Below are 19,719 nucleotides of genomic sequence, written 5' to 3' on the forward strand. Positions count from 1 at the left end.
GCCATCAAAAAAAAAAAGAATTTTCAAACAGTGATTCATCTTAGAATCATTTCATATTTTCCCCATGACTATTAGAGTAAAATCATAAAAATGGAGTAACTGAAACTTTGCATCAGATCTTTGTACTGTGCTGTATTGTGTTTTATTCCATGAGCCCAGATAGGACTGCACGCATAGTGAGTGAACAACAAGTTGTAGAATGGAAAAACCTGCATACATTGGAGGCAAATTATTTGCTCTATGGGCTGTTCCACCTGTGGGCTCTCAATTACATCCATTTCTATTCTGCCGTGGAAACGGAACTTGCAGTAAAAATAATATCTAGAGGAGTCTATCTTCTTTACATGGCTTTTTTCTCTCTCAAATAATTCTTTGTATCTTAAAGCATGTATTTCAAATATTGACTATTAAACTAGATGAGATTTTGAACTAGTTGGCTGATATTTTTAAAATTAATTAAAAAAAAATTTTGAGGTAATTTTAGATTCACATACAATTATAAGAAGTAATAGAGATTCAATGTCCCCTTTGCCCAGTTTTCCCCAATTGTAACATCTTGCAGTACCTTTTACAGTATCACACCAGGATATTGACATCGACACAGCCAAGACACAGAACACTTCCATCATCACAAGGACTCCTCAGGTTGCCCTTTTATAGCCACACTCATTCCCCCAATCCCACCTCTGGCAACTGCCAATCTATCCTCCATTTCTGTAATTTTGTGGCCCCCTTATTTTTAGAACCATTTCTCCAACAGTTGGCCTCTGGGAAGAAAATAGCCTTTAACACTTATGTAGGGCTGAGGACTTTCTGTAGGTGGAAGCTGGTACTTGTTTGTGCCTGTGTGCCCTCAGGGTTGACTTGGGGTTCTATGCCAGGAGACAGCGTCTGGTCCTGAAATCCAGCTCACTAAGATGTCGCTACTGCAGCTATTCTTGCCAGAAAATGCCCCTGCCAAAGGTTGACGGACTTTTCCCTCCTGAATTACACACCGCTTCAAAGCAGGCCAAGAAATGACCTGTGTGGGAGGCATTTCTGCACTCTCCCTGACACTACAATAGTCAGACATTGTCTGGGGCCCCTGGTAGCTGTGGAAAGGGTGAGGGAAGGTATTTTATTTTCTCCACCTATCAACCTGTTGTGATTGTTTACTGATGGGTGTTGAGACTTTGAACTCTTCCCTTTTCTCTCCATCTTTGAAGTTATCTTTGCTGCTGTGCAGCTCTGCGTTAACCCTGTATTGCACTTTGAGCTTCTGGAATGCCACAAGGTGCCAAATAGTCTTTCCCTCTTTCTTGCTATCAGTATGACTTCATTATTTGATGCCACTTAACAAAGTAAAAGCCATTGCCATTGTGTTATTAGAAGAATCAGGAATCATCTAATGTCTACAGCTGTTTGGGCCTGTGTTACACTTCCTCTTATCTGTAGCTCAGCTACCTCGAATGCTTCCACTTTAGGACATGAAGTATGAGATCCAGTAGAGGAGATATTGGGGAAAATTGATTTCTGTAGGTTTTTATGGATTGGAATTGCTTGTAACAGCCCTGTCTTTGGCATAAATCAGCTGTACATTTAAAAAAAAATTTATTGCAGAAATTAAATGATATGGCTTAGACGTAAATGGCAAGAAATTTGGTATTTCAGACATATTATATTACACTTACTTTTAAAAAAATTTTATTTATTTGTCTGCGTTGAGTCTTCGTTGCTGCGCGCAGGCTTTCTCTAGTTGCTGTGAGCTGGGGCTACTCTTCGCTCTTGTTGTGGAGCACGGGCTCTAGGCGCGCGGGCTTCAGTAGTTGTGGCTCGTGGGCTCTAGAGCGCAGGCTCCATAGTTGTGGCTTAATTGCTTAGTTGCTCCGTGGCATGTGGGATCTTCCCGGAACAGGGCTCGAACCCACGTCCCCTGCATTGGCAGGCGGATTCTTAACCACTGCGTCACCAGGGAAGCCCCTATTACACTTACTTTTATTTAAACTGTTTTAAATATTTTGTCACCATTGGTAGTCTTAAGTCCCACGATGAAAACAATTTCTACTTTGTGGATATAAGGCTTGATACAGAGAAAGATTTAATGGACTCATAAAGCCATGTCCTGATTGAGTAGTAATGAAAGAATTCATGGATTTCTAAGGTCCGCCCTTCCTTTCTTCCTTCCTATTTTTCTTTCTTTCATATTATGTCTAACTTGAACCTTCTTTGCAAACCGAGGAGTTGCTAAGAATTTGAAAGAACTGTGTGTGTGTCTAATATTCTTATCTATAAACTTTAACCAGCCAGTTGAGTTGTGAGAAGAATGGAATGTGTGGTTTTTGGTTTCTGGGATGATATGCAAAAGGAAATGATAAAAAAAGAAAGTTTAAGGAGAGAGTCAGTGTGAAGCTTGTTAGTCAAATTAGTCAAACAAAAAAGGAAAGAAGGAATAAATAAATAAATTTAGGTTGCTGATCTTTGTAATCTATCTGATTATTACCTCTGGTATTCCACATATATATGGAGATTTAAAGCTTTTCATTTTTAGCAAATGAGTTTCTTTTGTTACATACACTCCTTTGTCAGTTATCTGCATTAAAAAGTTTTCAGTGCTTGGTCTTCAGCATTAAATTGGATGATTCCTGACAGAAGAAAATAAACCAGTGGGTTATGCCTTGGAATTTAGTTATCAGTTACTCATTAATTTTGGTTCCAAGGAGACTACTAAACCTGACTCAGTTACTTTTTGACTCAAAAACATAATTATATTGGAAAGCTAACACACTGTACCACCAACTTTTAAATTAATATGTTTGTTTTGAATGAGTAAGTAAGAAATTAAAAAGTGTACGGTGTTCTCAGAGGAGGATGTTGGGAATATAAGTGCTTGTCAGCGGTAGACCCATACAGTGAACTTTGTGATATAGTATTAGACAACTGCTTTCCAATTATTTTTGTATACTAAATTAAGAGTTTCACTTTGCTTAAGCTTAAAATTATTTAAATGAGAAATAACATTAATGCTGGCCCAACTAAAGAAACACCATGCAGTTGCCACCAGAATGTAAGCTCCATGAGGGCACAGACTTTGTAGATCTTGGCTACTGTTGTATTTCTAGCTCCTAGACCAGTTCCTGACATGTGAGGCAACTGATACCATTTTGCAGAATGAAGGAGTAATAAACACAGGATAATAGATTGAGAAATTGTATAAGGTCTGTGTCTTCTTTGCAGTAAGTACCATTTAGTTTACTTCCCTTGAGAATAGTGAAACTATAAATTTATTTGCCATAGGTGGAGTCAGCCTCAGTATGGTACGACATTATGTACAGCATAAATGACATTATTGAAAGATGCCTCTGCCATTTTGTAGATCATACTTGCCCTTTTCTAGATATCCTCATGTCCCAGATCAAGTATAAGGTCTCCTAACATCATATGATCCTTGAATCTCAAAACAAAGCAATAGGAAGAAGCAGGTGTAGAGTAGGAGGCCAACATCTATGATGGTTACATAGATGATTACAAGGCTATACTAAAACTTTTACGTATGGAGAGAGATCTAATATCTAATTTTCACTATAGCCTTGTGCAATAGCAATTATTTTCCATTGTGCAGGTGAAGAGGTAAGCTCAGCTAGTAAGTGGTGAAGCCTGATGAGTCCAATTCTGTCTGAAATTTGTCCAATTTGTCCAAAATGTGTGCATTTGACACCGTGTTATTTTTTCTGAGTACTACAATTTAATTTCTGTGGTTTATTTCAGTCAGAATTCTTGAAGAAGTTGTTTGCATTAACTGTTCTCAAATTCTTCCTGTGGTTAATCCAGTGACTACTTTTCAGTCCTATATTACCTGACTTCTTTTGTACCAATTGACACTGAAGGTCTTTTTAAAGGTCTCACTTGAGATTCTGTCTTCAGTTGGTTTTTACTCTCCCCTGGTTTTCTACTTCTGACCACTCTTGGGGGGTTCATTAAATGTATAGACTACATGGGGGGAGAAGTGACTCTCTATATTGAGTCTTCCCATTGGTAAGCATACATAGCTCCCCTTTTAAGTCTTTTCAGAATGACTTTCAATAAACTTTTCTAACTTTCTCCGTACAAGTCCTTGGTACCTTTAGTTATTATCTCAAATGGTATCTTTTTTTAAAAAATAATAATTATGTGTTCTAACAGTTTGTTGTGGGTAACAGAAACTCAGCTGATTTTTATATATTCTTGTATCAAGCAACCTTGCTGGAGTATTTTCAGTACTTCATTTGTATTTTATTTCGACTTTCAAAAAACTTTTTATTTAGGGAAAATTATAGAAGATTTATAGAAGAGTTGCAAAGATTTTACAGAGTTCCCCTATACCCTTCACCCCGCTTTCCCTGAGGTTAACTTCTTGCATAACTGTGGCACTTTTGTCAAAAGTAAAAAAAAATTAAAAAACCAATACTCATACATTACTGTTAACTAAACTACAGACTTTATTTGGATTTCACCACTTTTTCCACTGACATCCTTTTTCTGCTCCAGGATCCAATCCTTGCATTTAGTCTCTTAATTTTAATGCAGAAAATTGTACCACCCACAAAGAATAACAGTTTTGTCCCTTAGTTTCCAAATCTGTGAGTGTGTGTGTGTGTGTGGTGTAGGTGTGTGTGTGTGCGTGCATGTGTGTGTGGTGTAGGTGTGCGTGTGGTGTAGGTGTGCATGTGTGCATGCATGTGTGTGTGGTGTAGGTGTGCATGTGTGCGTGTGTGTGTGGTGTAGGTGTGCAACGCCCGTGTGTGGGGTGTAGGTGTGTGTGTGCATGCATGTGTGTCGTGTAGGTGTAGGGGTGTGTGTGTGTGGTGTAGGTGTGCATGTGTACGTGCGTGTGTGTGTGGTGTAGGGGTGCGTGCATGTGTGGTGTAGGTGTAGTGTGTGTGCACGCGTGTGTGTGGTGTAGGGGTGTGCGTGTGTGTGGTGTAGGAGTGTGCATGTGTGTGTGTGGTGTAGGTGCGTGCATGTGTGGTGTAGGTGTGTGCACGTGTGTGTGTGGTGTAGGGGTGTGCACGTGTGTGTGGTGTAGGTGTGTGTGTGGGTGCGTGTGTGGTGTAGGTGTGTGTGTGCGTGCGTGTGTGGTGTAGGTGTGTGTGTGGTGTAGGTGTGTGCGCGCGCACGTGTGTGGTGTAGGTGTGTGTGTGGTGTAGGTGTGCGTGTGTGTGCGTGTGTGTGGTGTAGGTGTGTGCATGTGGGGGGGTGTAGGTGCATGCATGTGTGGTGTAGGTGTGTGTGGTGTAGGTGTGTGTGCATGCGTGTGTAGTGTAGGTGTGTGTGTGCGTGCATGTGGTGTAGGTGTATGCATGTGTGTGCATGTGGGGTGTAGGGGTGTGGGGTGTAGGGGTGTGTGTGTGTGCATGTGTGTGTGGTGTAGGTGCGTGTGGTGTCGGTGCAGGTGTGTGTGGTGTAGGTGTGTGTGTGCGTGCCTGTGTGGTGTAGGTGTGTGCATGTGTGTGTGTGCGTGTGTGTGGTGGTGTGTGTGGTGTAGGTTGTGTGGTGTAGGTGTGTGTGGTGTAGGTGTAGGGGTGTGTGCGGTGTAGGTGTGTGCATGTGTGTGGGGGGTGTAGTGCGTGCATGTGTGGTGTAGGTGTGTGCACATGTGTGTGTGGTGTAGGGGTGTGTGCGTGTGTGTGTGGTGTAGGTGTGTGTGTGCGTGCGTGTGTGTAGGTGTGTGTGGTATAGGTGTGTGTGGTGTAGGTGTAGGGGTGTGCATGTGTGGTGTAGGTGTGTGTGGTGTAGGTGTAGGGGTGTGTGTGTGCGTGTGTGTGGTATAGGTGCGTGTGGTGTTGGTGCAGGTGTGTGTGGTGTAGGTGTGTGTGGTGTCGGTGCAGGTGTGTGTGTGGTGTGCATGTGTGTGTGTGTGCATGTGGTGTAGGTGCGTGTGGTGTCAGTGCAGGTGTGTGTGGTGTAGGTGTGTGTGTGGTGTAGGTGTGTGGTGTAGGTGTGTGTGTGCATGCCTGTGTGGTGTAGGTGTGTGTATGTGTGTGTGTGTGCGTGTGTGTGGTGTAGGTGTGTGTGTGGTGTAGGTGTGTGCATAGTGCTTACCCTCGTGAGCTGGCTTGCCTGACCACTCTTTTCCAGGCTCTGCTGGCTCTACACCCTCTACTCCTGTAAATGTTGGTGTGTCCCAGGATTCCGTTCTTTGTCATTTACTTCATGCCTGTTACACACTGTTCTGGATCTCATTTTATATCTCCCTGTGTGGGTTTGGAGCGGCTAGCCTGTGTGTCCAAGGTAGCCACTGTTTGCTATGATTACCAAATCTTTATTTCCAGCATAGATTTCTTTTTTTGAGCTCCAGATTCATATAGCTGACTCTCTTCTGGATATCTCTGTCTGGATTTTCCACAGACTGTTAATATGTCTTAAGGGAAATTACCTGCTTATCTTCTCTTGCCAACTTGTCCCTCTTCCTGTATTTCCCATCTCAACAATCTCCCAAATATCCAAGGCAGAGAAACCCGTGGCTCAGAGAGAAACCATTCTTTCCTTCCTTCTTCCTTCCCTGCCTCCTCCTTACCTCCACTATCTCCCTTTATTAACTTTTAATTCTTTTTCCTTCAATTCTCACATATTTATCAACTTCTCTCCATCCTATTTCATGCAAAGCTCTCATTCTTTCTTCTTTTTTCATACTATCAAACTCCTTAACATAGTCTTCAGAGCCTCTGGCCTCTCCAACCTCATCCTGTCCCACAATGCCCTCTCACACAGTACACACCACCCCCTCACACTGCGCTGGCCACACCCATGTACCTGACATTCCTTGGCTGTGCCATGCTTTCTGTCCCTTTCTCCTTTGCAAGTTATGTCAGGATGCTTTTGTTGTTGTTGTTCCTACTCTCTCTTTTCCTGACTAACTCTGCTAATTCCTATAGTCTCCATTCAGTTGTCACTGCTTCCAGGAAACCTTTCATCTCCCAGGCTGGGTTAGGTGTACCTTCTGAGTGTTCTTGGATAGCTTGTGTGAATTTCTCTCATGGCACTGACATTATGGAGCTCATCTATTTATCTGTGTACCATCCCTCTTCTCCTCGACAGTATTGTATGTTCAAGGTCAAAGACTGATGTTGTATTTTCCTTTATGCTTCCTATTGCTTAGCACGGTACTTGGCACACACCTATTACTAGTAAATGTTCATGAATGAATGAATGAATGTATTCACTGTTCTCGGAAACACTGACTTGTCTATTTCCCAAAACCATATTCTTTCACCAGGGACAAACCTCTCTAAATGTCAGCTTCTTTATTTATAAACAAGGAGGGTGCACCGGATGATCTCTGAATTCCTTTACTGCTCTAACAAATTAGTATTCATGATTTTAAGATTTATCATCCTTGAGCCTATTCAAAAGAAAATGATACAAATTCTGGAGGAAATTCCAAAAAAGGAGTTACAAAATGTTTTGAGCAATCTTGGTCACATTGAAGTAATAGTTTGGCTTTTTGGTTATACTCTGTTAACTAAATGTGTCAAGTGCTAATTAATGGTCTGAGCAGTTGAACATTTGAGTAGTTTACTGTGATCAGAGTTTCTGTTCCTTTGCTTACATATCTAAATCATTTTAGAGAGACTGTGCAAATTCTCCTCTGCTAAAGATTTTCAAGTAAAAGTTAGACAACTGTTTCTCATGGATATTGTAGATGGGATTTAAGATGTAATTATATAGCGATGGGACCAATTGACCCCTAAGATCTTGCCTAATGATGAGATTCTTCAATTTTGTGGTTTACAGCTTTTGTTTTTATGCTACAACAGAGAAAAAAAGTTGAATTTTAAACTTGGATAACACACTATGTATTTTTCCAAGTTCATCTCTTACTGGATTTAATATCAACATTAGAAAGCCACCAGAAGTCTATGTCTATCAAAATCGTTGACTTCTGTGCATCCAAAACCTGAATATAGTGGGTGGTCTCCAGCGTGCTGAAATGACCGGGGCTACATCAGTGTTCAAGGTCCAATTTAGAAAGGTCTTTTATTGTAGACTTCTTTTTTTAATTTTAAAAACTTTCAAAATGTAAAATATAGCATAGATACAGAAAAACACATAAAACAAATTTGTACTTTAATGGGTTATTACTAGGTGAACATTTTTGTAATGGTCCCTCAGGTCAGAAAACAGAACTTTGCCAGTCACCATAGAAGCCCCTCTGTGTGTCCCCTGTCCCACCCACAGTCCCCTGCCTCCCCAATAAAAGTGTACAGATCTTTAATTACTTCTTTGCATTTCTTAATAGTTTCATCACACTGATAGGCATCCTTAAATATTCTGCTTTAGTTTACTTTTTAAAGTATGTCAGTTTTAAGCTTTTTTTAGTCTCAGGTCCTCCTTCCATCTTATTTTCTCCCTAGTAATTGATTGTTGAGGAAATTGGATTATTTGACCTGTGGGGTTTCTTTAAAGATTTTTTTTTTTTTTTAACGTGGACCATTTTTAAAGTCTTTATTGAACTTGTTACATTATTGCTTCTGTTTTATGTTTTGGTTTTTTGGCTGCGAGGCATGTGGGATCTTAGCTCCCCAACCAGGGGTCGAACCCACACCCCCTACATTGGAAGGCAAAGTCTTAACCACTGGACCGCCAGGGAAGTCCTCGACCTGTGGGGTTTCTCAGTCTGGATTTTGCCTGTTGCTCTGTCTTGGACTTGGCTGTTTAGGCTGTGTGGCTGTTTCGTGCCTCAGTCCTGAAATGACATTCTACCTGGAATATCATTCTATCTAGTCTCCCTACCCTATACCTTGTTCATGAGGTTATCTCCTACATATCCTTCAAACCTTAGCTCAAACCTCATCTCTCCTAGAAAGATTCTCTGATTTTCCCTCTAATAATAGATATGTCATTTTCCGTAGTCTCATAGCACCTGTATAATGCTCCAGTATGACACCAAGGACATTGCTGCCACAGTTCCTTTACCCGCTTTTTCTCGTGTGAGATGCTTTCAATCCATCAAACATTCACAAGAGACTTCTATGTGTCTGGCATTGTGTTAACTCACAGGATACAGAGATGGATATAGTTCCCTGCCCTCAAGAAGCTCACAATCAAAGAGGGCCAGACAAGTATGGTGCAAAATTGTTCCGAGTAGAGGAAGCAGGATAAAGGAGTATAGAGGAGAGGACTCTATCCTAAACTGAGGGGAGAAGGGAAAAGGGAATGACCACAGAAGGTTTTCCAGGGTAGATTATAATTCCACAGTCTAGCGCACTGCGTGCAAGAGAATTGGTACTTATTTATACTACAAAAAGGAATGTTCTATTTTATAGTCATTTATTAAGCACTTTTTAGGTGGCAAGTTTCATATTATCAATATTATGGAGAAAAACAATTTTTTTTTGCTTTTTTTTTATTCATTTATTTATTTATTCATTCATTTATGGCTGTGTTGGGTCTTCGTTTCTGTGCGAGGGCTTTCTCTAGTTGTGGCAAGTGGGGGCCACTCTTCATCACGGTGCACGGGCCTCTCACTGTAGCGGCCTCTCTTGTTGCGGAGCACAGGCTCCAGACGTGCAGGCTCAGTAATTGTGGCTCACGGGCCCATTTGCTCCGCGGCATGTGGGATCTTCCCAGACCAGGGCTCGAACCCGTGTCCCCTGCATTGGCAGGCAGATTCTCAACCACTGCGCCACCAGGGAAGCCCCTTATTTTTTGCTTTCTTGATAGCTATGACAGACACTTTTCAAGTGTATAACTAAACAGCTAGACTGAAGTATTAAAATAGGGTTTAGTTTTATATAAGGTGAAAACCAAGGCTTTAACCTTTATTCTAAATGTAAAAGTATACATTATTAATATTTTCTATTTCCAGAAACTAGGCTGAGGATAATAGTTTCCCTGGTTAGGCACAGAAGGGAATAGATCATTTTTATGGTTCAGAAGAGTTGATGATAAAGTTATCCAAAGTTATCCTCCATTTTTCAGAACAAATTTTTGCTATTGTCTATTATATTGTTTCATTTCCTGAAAAGTATGGAAAATTTTACATTGTATTCGTTATGTGGAAATTTAATAGAATTCCTTTCATTCCCTATCTTGAAGTGCCTGATATTTAAAACCACTCCTTTAAAGAAGACCCTCTTCCCACTCTTCCTCCAGCAAACAAAACCTGTCTTTGGTTTATGCCTTTTCTATGTCGTAAGATCCAATGGCTTTGCTTATTAAGAGTCTTCTAAATCTCAAGTATGATTATTTTATTGTAGCTTTCCTCCCTATGAAGGCCAGTCCAGTATGAAACAGTGACTGTCCAGTGTCCTTGAGTACTGGCTGAGATTTCACACTGTATAGGATCCAAAAGTATCTCAAGGACTGTCTCTGGAACATTAACACAGTTTTCATACCTGTTACGGACTGAATGTTTGTGCCCCCCCCTCCCGCCCCCCAAATTAATGTGTGGAAATCCAAACCCTCGATGGAATGGTATTAGGAGATGTAGGGCCTTTGGGAACTGGTCATGTCATGGAGGTGGAGCCCTCATGAATGGGATCAGTGTCCCTACAAAAGAGACCCCACAGAGCCCCTTCTGCTATGTGAGGACAGTGAGAGAAGACAGCTGTTTGTGAACCAGAAAAAGGGCTCTCACCAGGCACTGAATCTAACGCCATCTTGATCTTAGATTCCTTAGCCTCCAGAACTGTGAGAAATAAATGTTGCTTAAGTCACCCAGTCTATGGTATTTTTGTTATAGGAACCTGAATGGTCTAAGACAATACCCTTCAATAAATTGGTACCCACATTTAACATTAATTGCCCAATGAACTGCCTTACTTACTTTTTGTTCTTTTATAACCCCCCCCAATTTTTTATTAGAGAAAGTTTCAAATATAGAAGAACCAATTTAATGAACCCCATGTACCCATCACCTAGCTTCAGTAGTTACCATCGCAGTCTTGTTTCATCTCTACCTGCCTTAGCTCTTTACCCCCTTCCCTACTACTGGATTGTTTTAACTATATCTGAGACATCATGTCATTTCATCAAAGCATTTGAAAAATGACTACATAAATTATTACATAAGTGATATGTATGTATTAGTGCATATTAGATACATAAATGATTGATATGTATCTCTAAAAGATTGATATGTATCTCTAAAAGATCCTTTAAAAATAATTACAGTTCCATTCTCATGCCTAAAAGTTAAAAAAATTCCCTTAGAAGTATAAAATATCCAGTTAGTGTTAAAATTTCTCCTACGGTCTTACAGTAATTTTTATAGTTGGTTTGCTTTCATCAAGGTTTACTCATTGCTTTTTTTAATAAATGTATTTATTTTTTATTTATTTATTTTTGGCTGCTTTGGGTCTTTGTTGCTGTGCGTGGGCTTTCTCTAGTTGCGCCGAGCGGGGGCTACTCTTCGTTGTGGTGCACGGGCTTCTCATTGTGGTGGCTTTTCTTGTGGAGCATGGGCTCTAGGCGCGCGGGCTTCAGTAGTTGCAACACACGGGCTCAGTCATTGTGGCTGATGGGCTGTAGAGCGCGGGCTCAGTAGTTGTGGCTCGTGGGCTCTAGAGCACAGGCTCAGTAGTTGTGGCACACGGGCTTAGTTGCTCCATGGCATGTGGGATCTTCCCACATACCTTTCCTGTAAGCATGTTGAGTTTTTATTATCATACAATTAGAAATATTTTCTAATTTCCCTTGTGATTTCTTTGATATGTGTTTTGCTTGGAAATGTATTGCTTTATCTCCAAATATTTGTGGGATTTTCTAGGTATCTTTTTTTTTTTTTTAATTTTATTTATTTATTTATTTATTTATTTTTGGCTGTGTTGGGTCTTCGTTTTTGTGCGAGGGCTTTCTCTAGTTGCGGCAAGCAGGGGCCACTCTTCATCGCGGTGCGCAGGCCTCTCACTATCGTGGCCTCTTTTTGTTGCGGAGCACAGGCTCCAGACGTGCAGGCTCAGTAGTTGTGGCTCATGGGCATAGTTGCTCTGCGGCATGTGGGATCTTCCCAGACCAGGGCTCGAACCCATGTCCCCTGCATTGGCAGGCAGATTCTCAACCACTGCGCCACCAGGGAAGCCCTCTAGATATCTTGTTATTAAATTTCTCATATTACACTCTGTATGATTTCAGCCCTTTTAAGTATATTGAGACTTGTTTTATGGCCTGCATATAATTTATTCTTGGTAGTATTCCCAGAAAATATGTATATTCTGCAGATTTTGGGTGTAGTGATCTTTAAGTGTCAATTTAGGCGTATCCACATGTAAAACAATGAAGTTGGACCCTCATACAACATACAAAAATTAACTCCAAATGGATCAAAACCTAAATGACAAGGTACAACTAAAACTCTTACGAGAAAAGCATAGGCGTAAATCTTCATGACCTTGGATTAGGCAGTAGTTTCTCAGATATGACACCAAAAGCACAAGCAGTGAAAAAACAAAATCAATAAATTGGATTTCATGAAAATTAAAAATGTTCATGCATCAAAGGATAATACCAAGAAAGTGAAAAGACAAGCCACAGGATGGGAAAAGATATTTGCAAATCAGATATCTAATTAGGGTTTGTATCTGGAACATATAAAGAACTCTTACAACTCAATGAGAAAAAGACAATCTAAAAAATGGGCCAAGGATCTGAATAGACATTTCTCTAAAGAAGATATACAAATAGCCAATAAGCACATGAAAAGATACTCAACATCAGAAAAATGCAAATCAGAACTAAGAGATACCACTTCACACCCAATTAGGATGACTATAATAGAAAAAACAAACAAACAAACAAAAAACACCACCACGGACTATCACAAATGTGGCCTGGATGTGGAGAAATTGGAACCCTTAATTTCTAGTGGGAATGTGAAATGGTTGCTTTGGAAAAGTCTGACAATTTCTCAAATGATTAAACATAGAGTTACCATATTGACTTCTTGGTATATACCCAAGAGAAATGAAAACATATGTCTACACAAAATCTTGTACATGAATGTTTATAGCAGCATTATTCATAATAGCCAAAAATTGGAAACAAACCAAATGTCTATTACCTGATGGGTGGGTAGATCAAATGGGGTCTCTCTATTCAACGCAATGTTATTTGGCAATAAAAAGGAATGAAGTACTGATACATGGCTATAATGTGAATGAACCTTGAAAACAATATGCTAAGTGAAAGAAGCCAGTCACAAAAGACTACATATTGTACGATCCCATTTATATGAAATATCCAGAATAGGCACATCTATAGAGACAGGAAGTGAATTAGTGGTAGCCTAGGGTTGGGGATGGTGGTATTGGGGACATAGGAGGTGAACCATAGGAGGTGTGGGATGATGAAGATGTTCTAAAATTGATTGTGGTGATGGTTGCACAACTCTGTGAATATACTCAAAACCACCGAATTGTATGTACACTTTAAATTAATTGTATCATACATGAATTATGTCTCAGACTGTTAAAAAACAGGGGTACCAACAGTTCAGGACAAGAGCCAGTGATATTACTTAACATCATGGTAACTTTGGAAAAAGAACTTATAAGCTGAAGTTAATTGATATGAAAAATTCAAGTCCACTAGGCAAATAAGCGTAGGATCACTTACCATGCTGGCAGAGTTAATGTTTTTCAGCATAGTTTTCAAATGACAGTGATGTTAAGAAGAGACTAAAGTTTCAGGTAAATGAAACCTACCTGATCTCAAAAAAAAAAAAAAAAAAAAGTCAGGTCAGGTTGGTTGATAACATTATTCTTATATTCCATATACTTACTGATCTATTTCTTCTGTCAATTTTTGCTTCAGGCAATTTATTATTATAGCACATTATCTACTATTATGTGCTACATGTTTAAAATTATTACGTCTTCTTGAGGTATCTGACCCTCTTATCATTATGAAATAACTTTGTTCATCTCTAGTTATACTACTTGCCTTGAAGTCCACATCAGATATTAATATAGCCATACCAGCATTCTTATAATTAGGGTATACATTTTATATTTTTTCCCACATTACTTTCAACTTGCCTGTATCTTTGTATTTAATGTGCTTTCCTTGTAAACAACATAGTTGGGTTTTGCCTTTTAACTTCTTGACAATTTTTCCTTTAAGTGTTTAGTTCATTTACATTTAGTTCAATTATTGATGTGTTGGGTTTAATTTGCCATCTTGGAATTTGTTTTCTAATTTCCCCATCTGTTCTTTGTCCTTCTGTTCCTCTTCTTCTGCCTTCTTTTGGGTTGAGTACTTTTTCGTATTCCATTTTGTCTAAGACAAAAATAGCCCAGCTATTAACTATTTGGGTAGGTCAGGATTATCCTTGCTCCTGAACTGTACCCTTGTCTTTGAAGATCTCTCTTCATCCTGCTTTTCATTTGGTGAAGGCTCAGTGATTCTCAGAGGGCTGTCTCTCAGCTCTGTTCCACTCCCAGCTGTCAGTGGACTGCTGCTTTGCACTCAGCAAAGCCTTAGGTGCTTCAGAAGGATCTCTTAGCCCTTCTGTTCTGTCCTCTGCCTCTGGTGTGTGACGGTTGTGCACTAGGTGCAAGCTCTGTAGGAGAGAACCGGCAGGTGGGTATGGAATTGCTGTTTGATTAGGGCTCCTTAGAAATCCAGTTCCTCACATCAGCAGCACATAAAAGTTTGTAAAAGTTCGGCTGGTTTCTTTATACTCCCCATTTTGATAGGGTTAGTCTTCTTCCTGTCAAAGATGGAAGCAGGTCATCTTTTTTTGGGGGGAAGGGATCATCTGTATGTGAAATTTAGTTTACTTAGGTCTTTTTGCATCTCAGCTCTGATGGGTTTTTAAAGAAAATCTATGATTTTGCAGATTATCCAGCTTCTTATTGGTTTCAGGCTCTGGTTACTTTTAAAGTTTATATTTTTATAGTTAATGGAAACACTTTTCAGGCATCTACAATTAGTGTTTACTTTTTAATGGCTTATCAAATGACAATATCCTAATGTGGAATCCCAAGAAATCTGTGAAAGGCCAGTGAATAAATGAATGATGACATTTACTTTGGGTACTGAGTCGCAGGTACTGACCACACATTAGTATCCATAATCTGCCTTATGACCAGTAATACACATTTACAAGATGGTGGGCTTGAGCTAGGCTACAGTTTATTGATAAAGTGCTGGGAAAAAAGTATAGTGATTGACTATGCAGTCTTGCCTCAGGAGCATTTATACAACCATATGAGTTAAAAAGAGATGCAAATGCATTCATAATTAATATGGCTTATCTACATCACTTTAGAGCTATATACAAGGATTTTTATTCATAATCATTAATTTTGCTTATATTTGTTAAAAATAAATCTTATTTTCTACAGTTTCCCATGTTTTGAAAGAGACTTTATGCCTTTCTCTGTTTAGTTTTCATGTCTCGATTATATTCCTTTTACTTTGTACTATCTTTTAAGATTCTGTAGAAGAATTTCACCTGGAGTGACTGGTACACAGGAGAATCAGACATTAAATGTCCAACAAATATCTTTTTTAAAAAAATGTAAATTCTCAAACATTCATAAAGTAATGAGAATAGAATAATGAACTCCCATGCTTCTAATAACTATTGACATAGGTTAATCATCTTGTTTTATTTATCCCACCCATTTTATTAAAAAATTATTGATTGATTCCTGGAATATTTTAAAGCGAACCCCAGATGTTATATCTCATTTTACCCGTATGTTGTTCTGCCTGATAGGAAAAAATTTAAAACATAATTAATATGACATAATTATGTCTAACAAAGTTAATAGTAATTCCAGAATTTTTCAAACATCGCCTTTTCGTGCCATGTTTCCTAGCTGCCTGGAAACACCTGGGAAAATTAAATTTACTTTATGTTTCTAATGTTATCCAAATAATATTATTCTGATTTCTAAAATTTTGAATATTCACTGCTTTTTTCTATTGCTCTCAAGCATGTCCTAGATATGTTTATAGGCCACAGAATAGCCTATGAAAAAACTTGTTCTGGGACCCAAGCACATTTTATACACACTGTGTACTTGATCCACTTATGGTGATTTATAATGCAGGTTATGAGAGGCAAAGTTCTGAGAAGTTTGACAATAAAGAGTTAACTTGACTTAACCAAGAATTTCCTACATTTATTTGGCCCCAGAACCTGTTTTTTAAGTAATCTCTGTTGGCCAAAATACATTTTGGGGAATGCTGTTCTAGGCAGGAGAATGCTGCCTCTGATAGCGAAACAAATTTTAAACTTAATTTTAACTGAATTAATTAGCTGATTATTTGTCCCTATGGCATTATCATCATGATCATGTAATATCTATTTTTTTGTTTTCCAACAGTCTGCTTAATATTGATAATGTAGTGTAACACATAGGTCATCCTCTTCAGGATCTTACATCCTGAAAATCTTTCATCACACTATAAGCAAATTAAGCATAAACATTTTGTTTTCCAATAGATATTTGCAAAAAAAAAAAAAATCTATACATCACAATCCCTCCATAAAGATAAATGCATTTGGTATTGTATTGAAGGGGAAGCTAGAAATAAGAGGTAAGGAAACTCAAGGAAATACAAACCAAAAGATAATAGTGAGCAATTATATTTTATTTGTGAAGAATTGGTTAAAATAACTTTTAAAGAGTTTAAAGTTAGGCAGTAGGGTGGAAATTCTCACAAGTAGTTCATATATTTATGTACTCTTAAAATATGTTCATTAAAAAAAAAAATCTAGTTAACAGGGCCAAGTGGAGGCTAATTACACATCAAGGGAAAAAAATTCTCCATCTGTCACTCTTATCCGCTCACTGACACTGGATTGAGAAGGGAGTCAAGAGGCACTCATACTTTAGTGGGTCTGCCTCTCATTCTAACAGAATTTAATTGACATCTGGCCCCTGTCCCCCAACTCCTTGCCACGGTGGGTTAGCTGGTTGCACAAGTGCCTCTTGTCTTTACCCTGTATGTTGCATAAATGTGTAGATGCCTCTTTTTTCTATGATGCTACAAAGGTAATTTTTTCTCCATTACTTATAGTCAAACTACAACTTCAAGCAGAAGAGAGAGGGGTTGTGTCTATCAAAGGAGTGTGTGCGAACCGTTACCTTGCTATGAAGGAAGATGGAAGATTACTGGCTTCTGTAAGTAATGCTGTTTTTGTACTTTTTTTTTTTATTTAGCTTTTATTGCTATGAATTTACTAGTATTGGTATTATTAAATCTTTATTAAGGGTTTTACAGGTATATCATTTAATCTTCACATCCATCCTATAAAATACAGTATTATACTCTATTTCACAGAGGCAAAAACTGAAGTTCTGAGGGAGTAATAAAGTAACCAAGAAAACACAGCTCATATGAGGCAGAGCCTGGATGGCACGCCGGGACGGCATGCCAGGCAGTCTTGACTCCAGAGCAGGAACTCTGATTCACTGCATTTTACTGCCTTTGCTGCAAAGCTATTAAACTATAGTTTTATTTTTAAATTATTATAGTTTTAATAAGTTTATTTACTTTTGGACGCGTTGGGTCTTCGCTGCTGCACAGGCTTTCTCTAGTTGCGGCAAGCGGGGGCTACTCTTCATTACAACACGCAGGCTTCTCATTGCGGTGGCTTCCCTGTTGCGGAGCATGGGCTCTAGGCGCACGGGCTTCAGTAGTTATGGCACACAGGCTCAGCAGTTGTGGCTCGAGCGCGCAGGCTCAGTAGTTGTGGTGCACAGGTTTAGTTGCTCCACGGCATGTGGGATCTTCCTGTACCAGGGTTTGAACCTGTGTCCCCTGCATTGGCAGGCAGATTCTTAACCACTGTGCCACCAGGCAAGTCCCTAAAACTATAGTTTTAAAAAAATCTTTATATTGTGCAGTTGTCTGAAGATCATTGGGATGGACATATAAAATTTTGAGTATGCATTTTTAAGCTTCTTTCAAATATGACATAGAAACACTTGCCATTTAGAATACTATAAAAGAGAGACAATAATGATCGTATCTCAGAGTTTTTGTGTGGACTAAATTAAATAATTTATATCAAGTGCCAAAATCAGGGTCTTATACATAATAGGTCCTCAAAATTGTTACTTCCTCCTCATGTTACTTCTCATTTATATATAAGCTCATTAAGGGCAGGGACTTCTCTTTTTTTTTACTTTTTATCACAGCTACTCCAGGGTCCTTGCTGTTGGCTAGTATTCTTTCCATTAATACAGGCTCCCTGTCAACTTCACCATTATTATTACAACCAGGATTGTATGTCTGTTGAGCAGACACTGTGTGGGGAATGATGCAGGGAAGCAGATCAGTATAAAAGACACAGATTGTACTTCTGTCTCATTGGGGGAGTAGATAAGACATGTACCTAAAAGTGTGTGTATATACAAACCACAGCCATAATACCAATACCAGTAGCCAGTTATATAGCACTCTATAACTTTCCCCACAGAATGGATCTAATAGTACTGAGCAGTTGTGGTGTTTTGAGCTTATATAGATAGTTTTTGAATTTTTTTCTGAGTGAAGATCTTTGGATTTTTAAAAAATTTTTTATTGGCGTGTAGTTGATTTACAATGTTGTGCTAGTTTCTGCTGTACAGCAAAGTGAATCAGTTATACATATATCCACTCATTTTTAGATTCTTTTCCCATATAGGTCATTACAGAGTATTGAGTAGAGTTCCCTGTGCTATACAGTAGGCCCTTATTAGTTATCTATTTTATACATAGTAGTGTGTATATGTCAACCCCAGTGTCCCAGTTTATCCCTCCCCTTTTCCCCCCGATAACTGTGTTTGTTTTTTACATGTGACTCTATTTCTGTTCTGTAAATAAGTTCATTTGTAGCATTTTTTTAGATTCCACATATAAGTGATATCATATATTTGTCTTTCTCTGTCTTCACTTAGTATATAATTTCTGTGTCCATCCATGTTGTTGCAAATGGCATTATTTCATTCGTTTTTATGGCTGAGTAACAGTCCACTGTGTATATATGTACCACATCTTCTTTACCCATTCCTCTGTCGATGGGCATGTAGGTTGCCTCCATATCATGGCTATTGTAAATAGTGCTGCAACGAACATCGGGGTGCATGTATCTTCTTTTCAAATTACCGTTTTCTCCGGATATATACCCAGGAGTGGGATTCCTGGATCATATGGTAGCTCTATTTTTAGTTTCTTAAGGAACCTCCATACTGTTCTCCATAGTGGCTGTACCAATTTACATTCCCATCAAATGTGGGAGGGTTCCCTTTTCGCCACACCCTCTCCAGCATTTATTGTTTGTAGATTTTTTGATGATGGCCATTCTGACTGGTGTGAGGTGATACCTCATGGTAGTTTTGATTTGCATTTCTCTAATAATTAGTGATGTTGAACATCTTTTCATGTGCCTCTTGGCCATCTGTATGTGATCTTTGGATTTCTGAAGGGACTGAAACAGACTTACAGAGAAAAAGAATATTCAACCATCTGACTGATCGTCTGACAAAGATATATTTAATATATTTATGTGATTTTTGCAGGATAAATAAGTCTCAGTGTAGCAGTGCTCTTTTTTTGTAATTGAATAAATTTTAGAATCCTCTTCAATAGCTAGTATTTTTTGAGCGTACAGCATACTAGATACTGTGCTAGGCATTAGGGTTATAAAGTTGAATACAAAATGGCCTGTGTCTTTAATAAGTGACAATCTGGGGAGGCAGAAGTGTAAATAAGTATTCGTAATAATGTGTAAGGGGTGGCTTTGATGTGTTCTTGTATATGTTG

At 38.9% G+C, this 19,719-nt stretch overlaps 1 protein-coding gene and 1 long non-coding RNA gene across 2 annotated transcripts in view; both read left to right on the top strand.

Annotated features, from left to right (window-relative positions):
* Positions 1-19,719, top strand: part of FGF2 (fibroblast growth factor 2) — a gene marked incomplete at its 3' end in the record, with an annotated part of 55,883 nt that overhangs the window by 25,687 nt on the left and 10,477 nt on the right. Inside the window, exon 2 of the mRNA XM_082463075.1 lies at positions 16,990-17,093. Within this exon, the coding sequence (XP_082319201.1) occupies positions 16,990-17,093 (104 nt within the window). The remainder of the gene's footprint in view (positions 1-16,989; positions 17,094-19,719) is intronic.
* Positions 5,795-6,316, top strand: LOC309661406. The gene is made up of 2 exons (XR_014264028.1): positions 5,795-5,843; positions 6,022-6,316. It is a non-coding gene; the product is annotated as an uncharacterized lncRNA (long non-coding RNA).

Source organism: Balaenoptera physalus (assembly GCF_965194825.1).
Source record: "Balaenoptera physalus genome assembly, chromosome: 5".
Classification (NCBI taxonomy): Eukaryota; Metazoa; Chordata; class Mammalia; order Artiodactyla; family Balaenopteridae; genus Balaenoptera; species Balaenoptera physalus.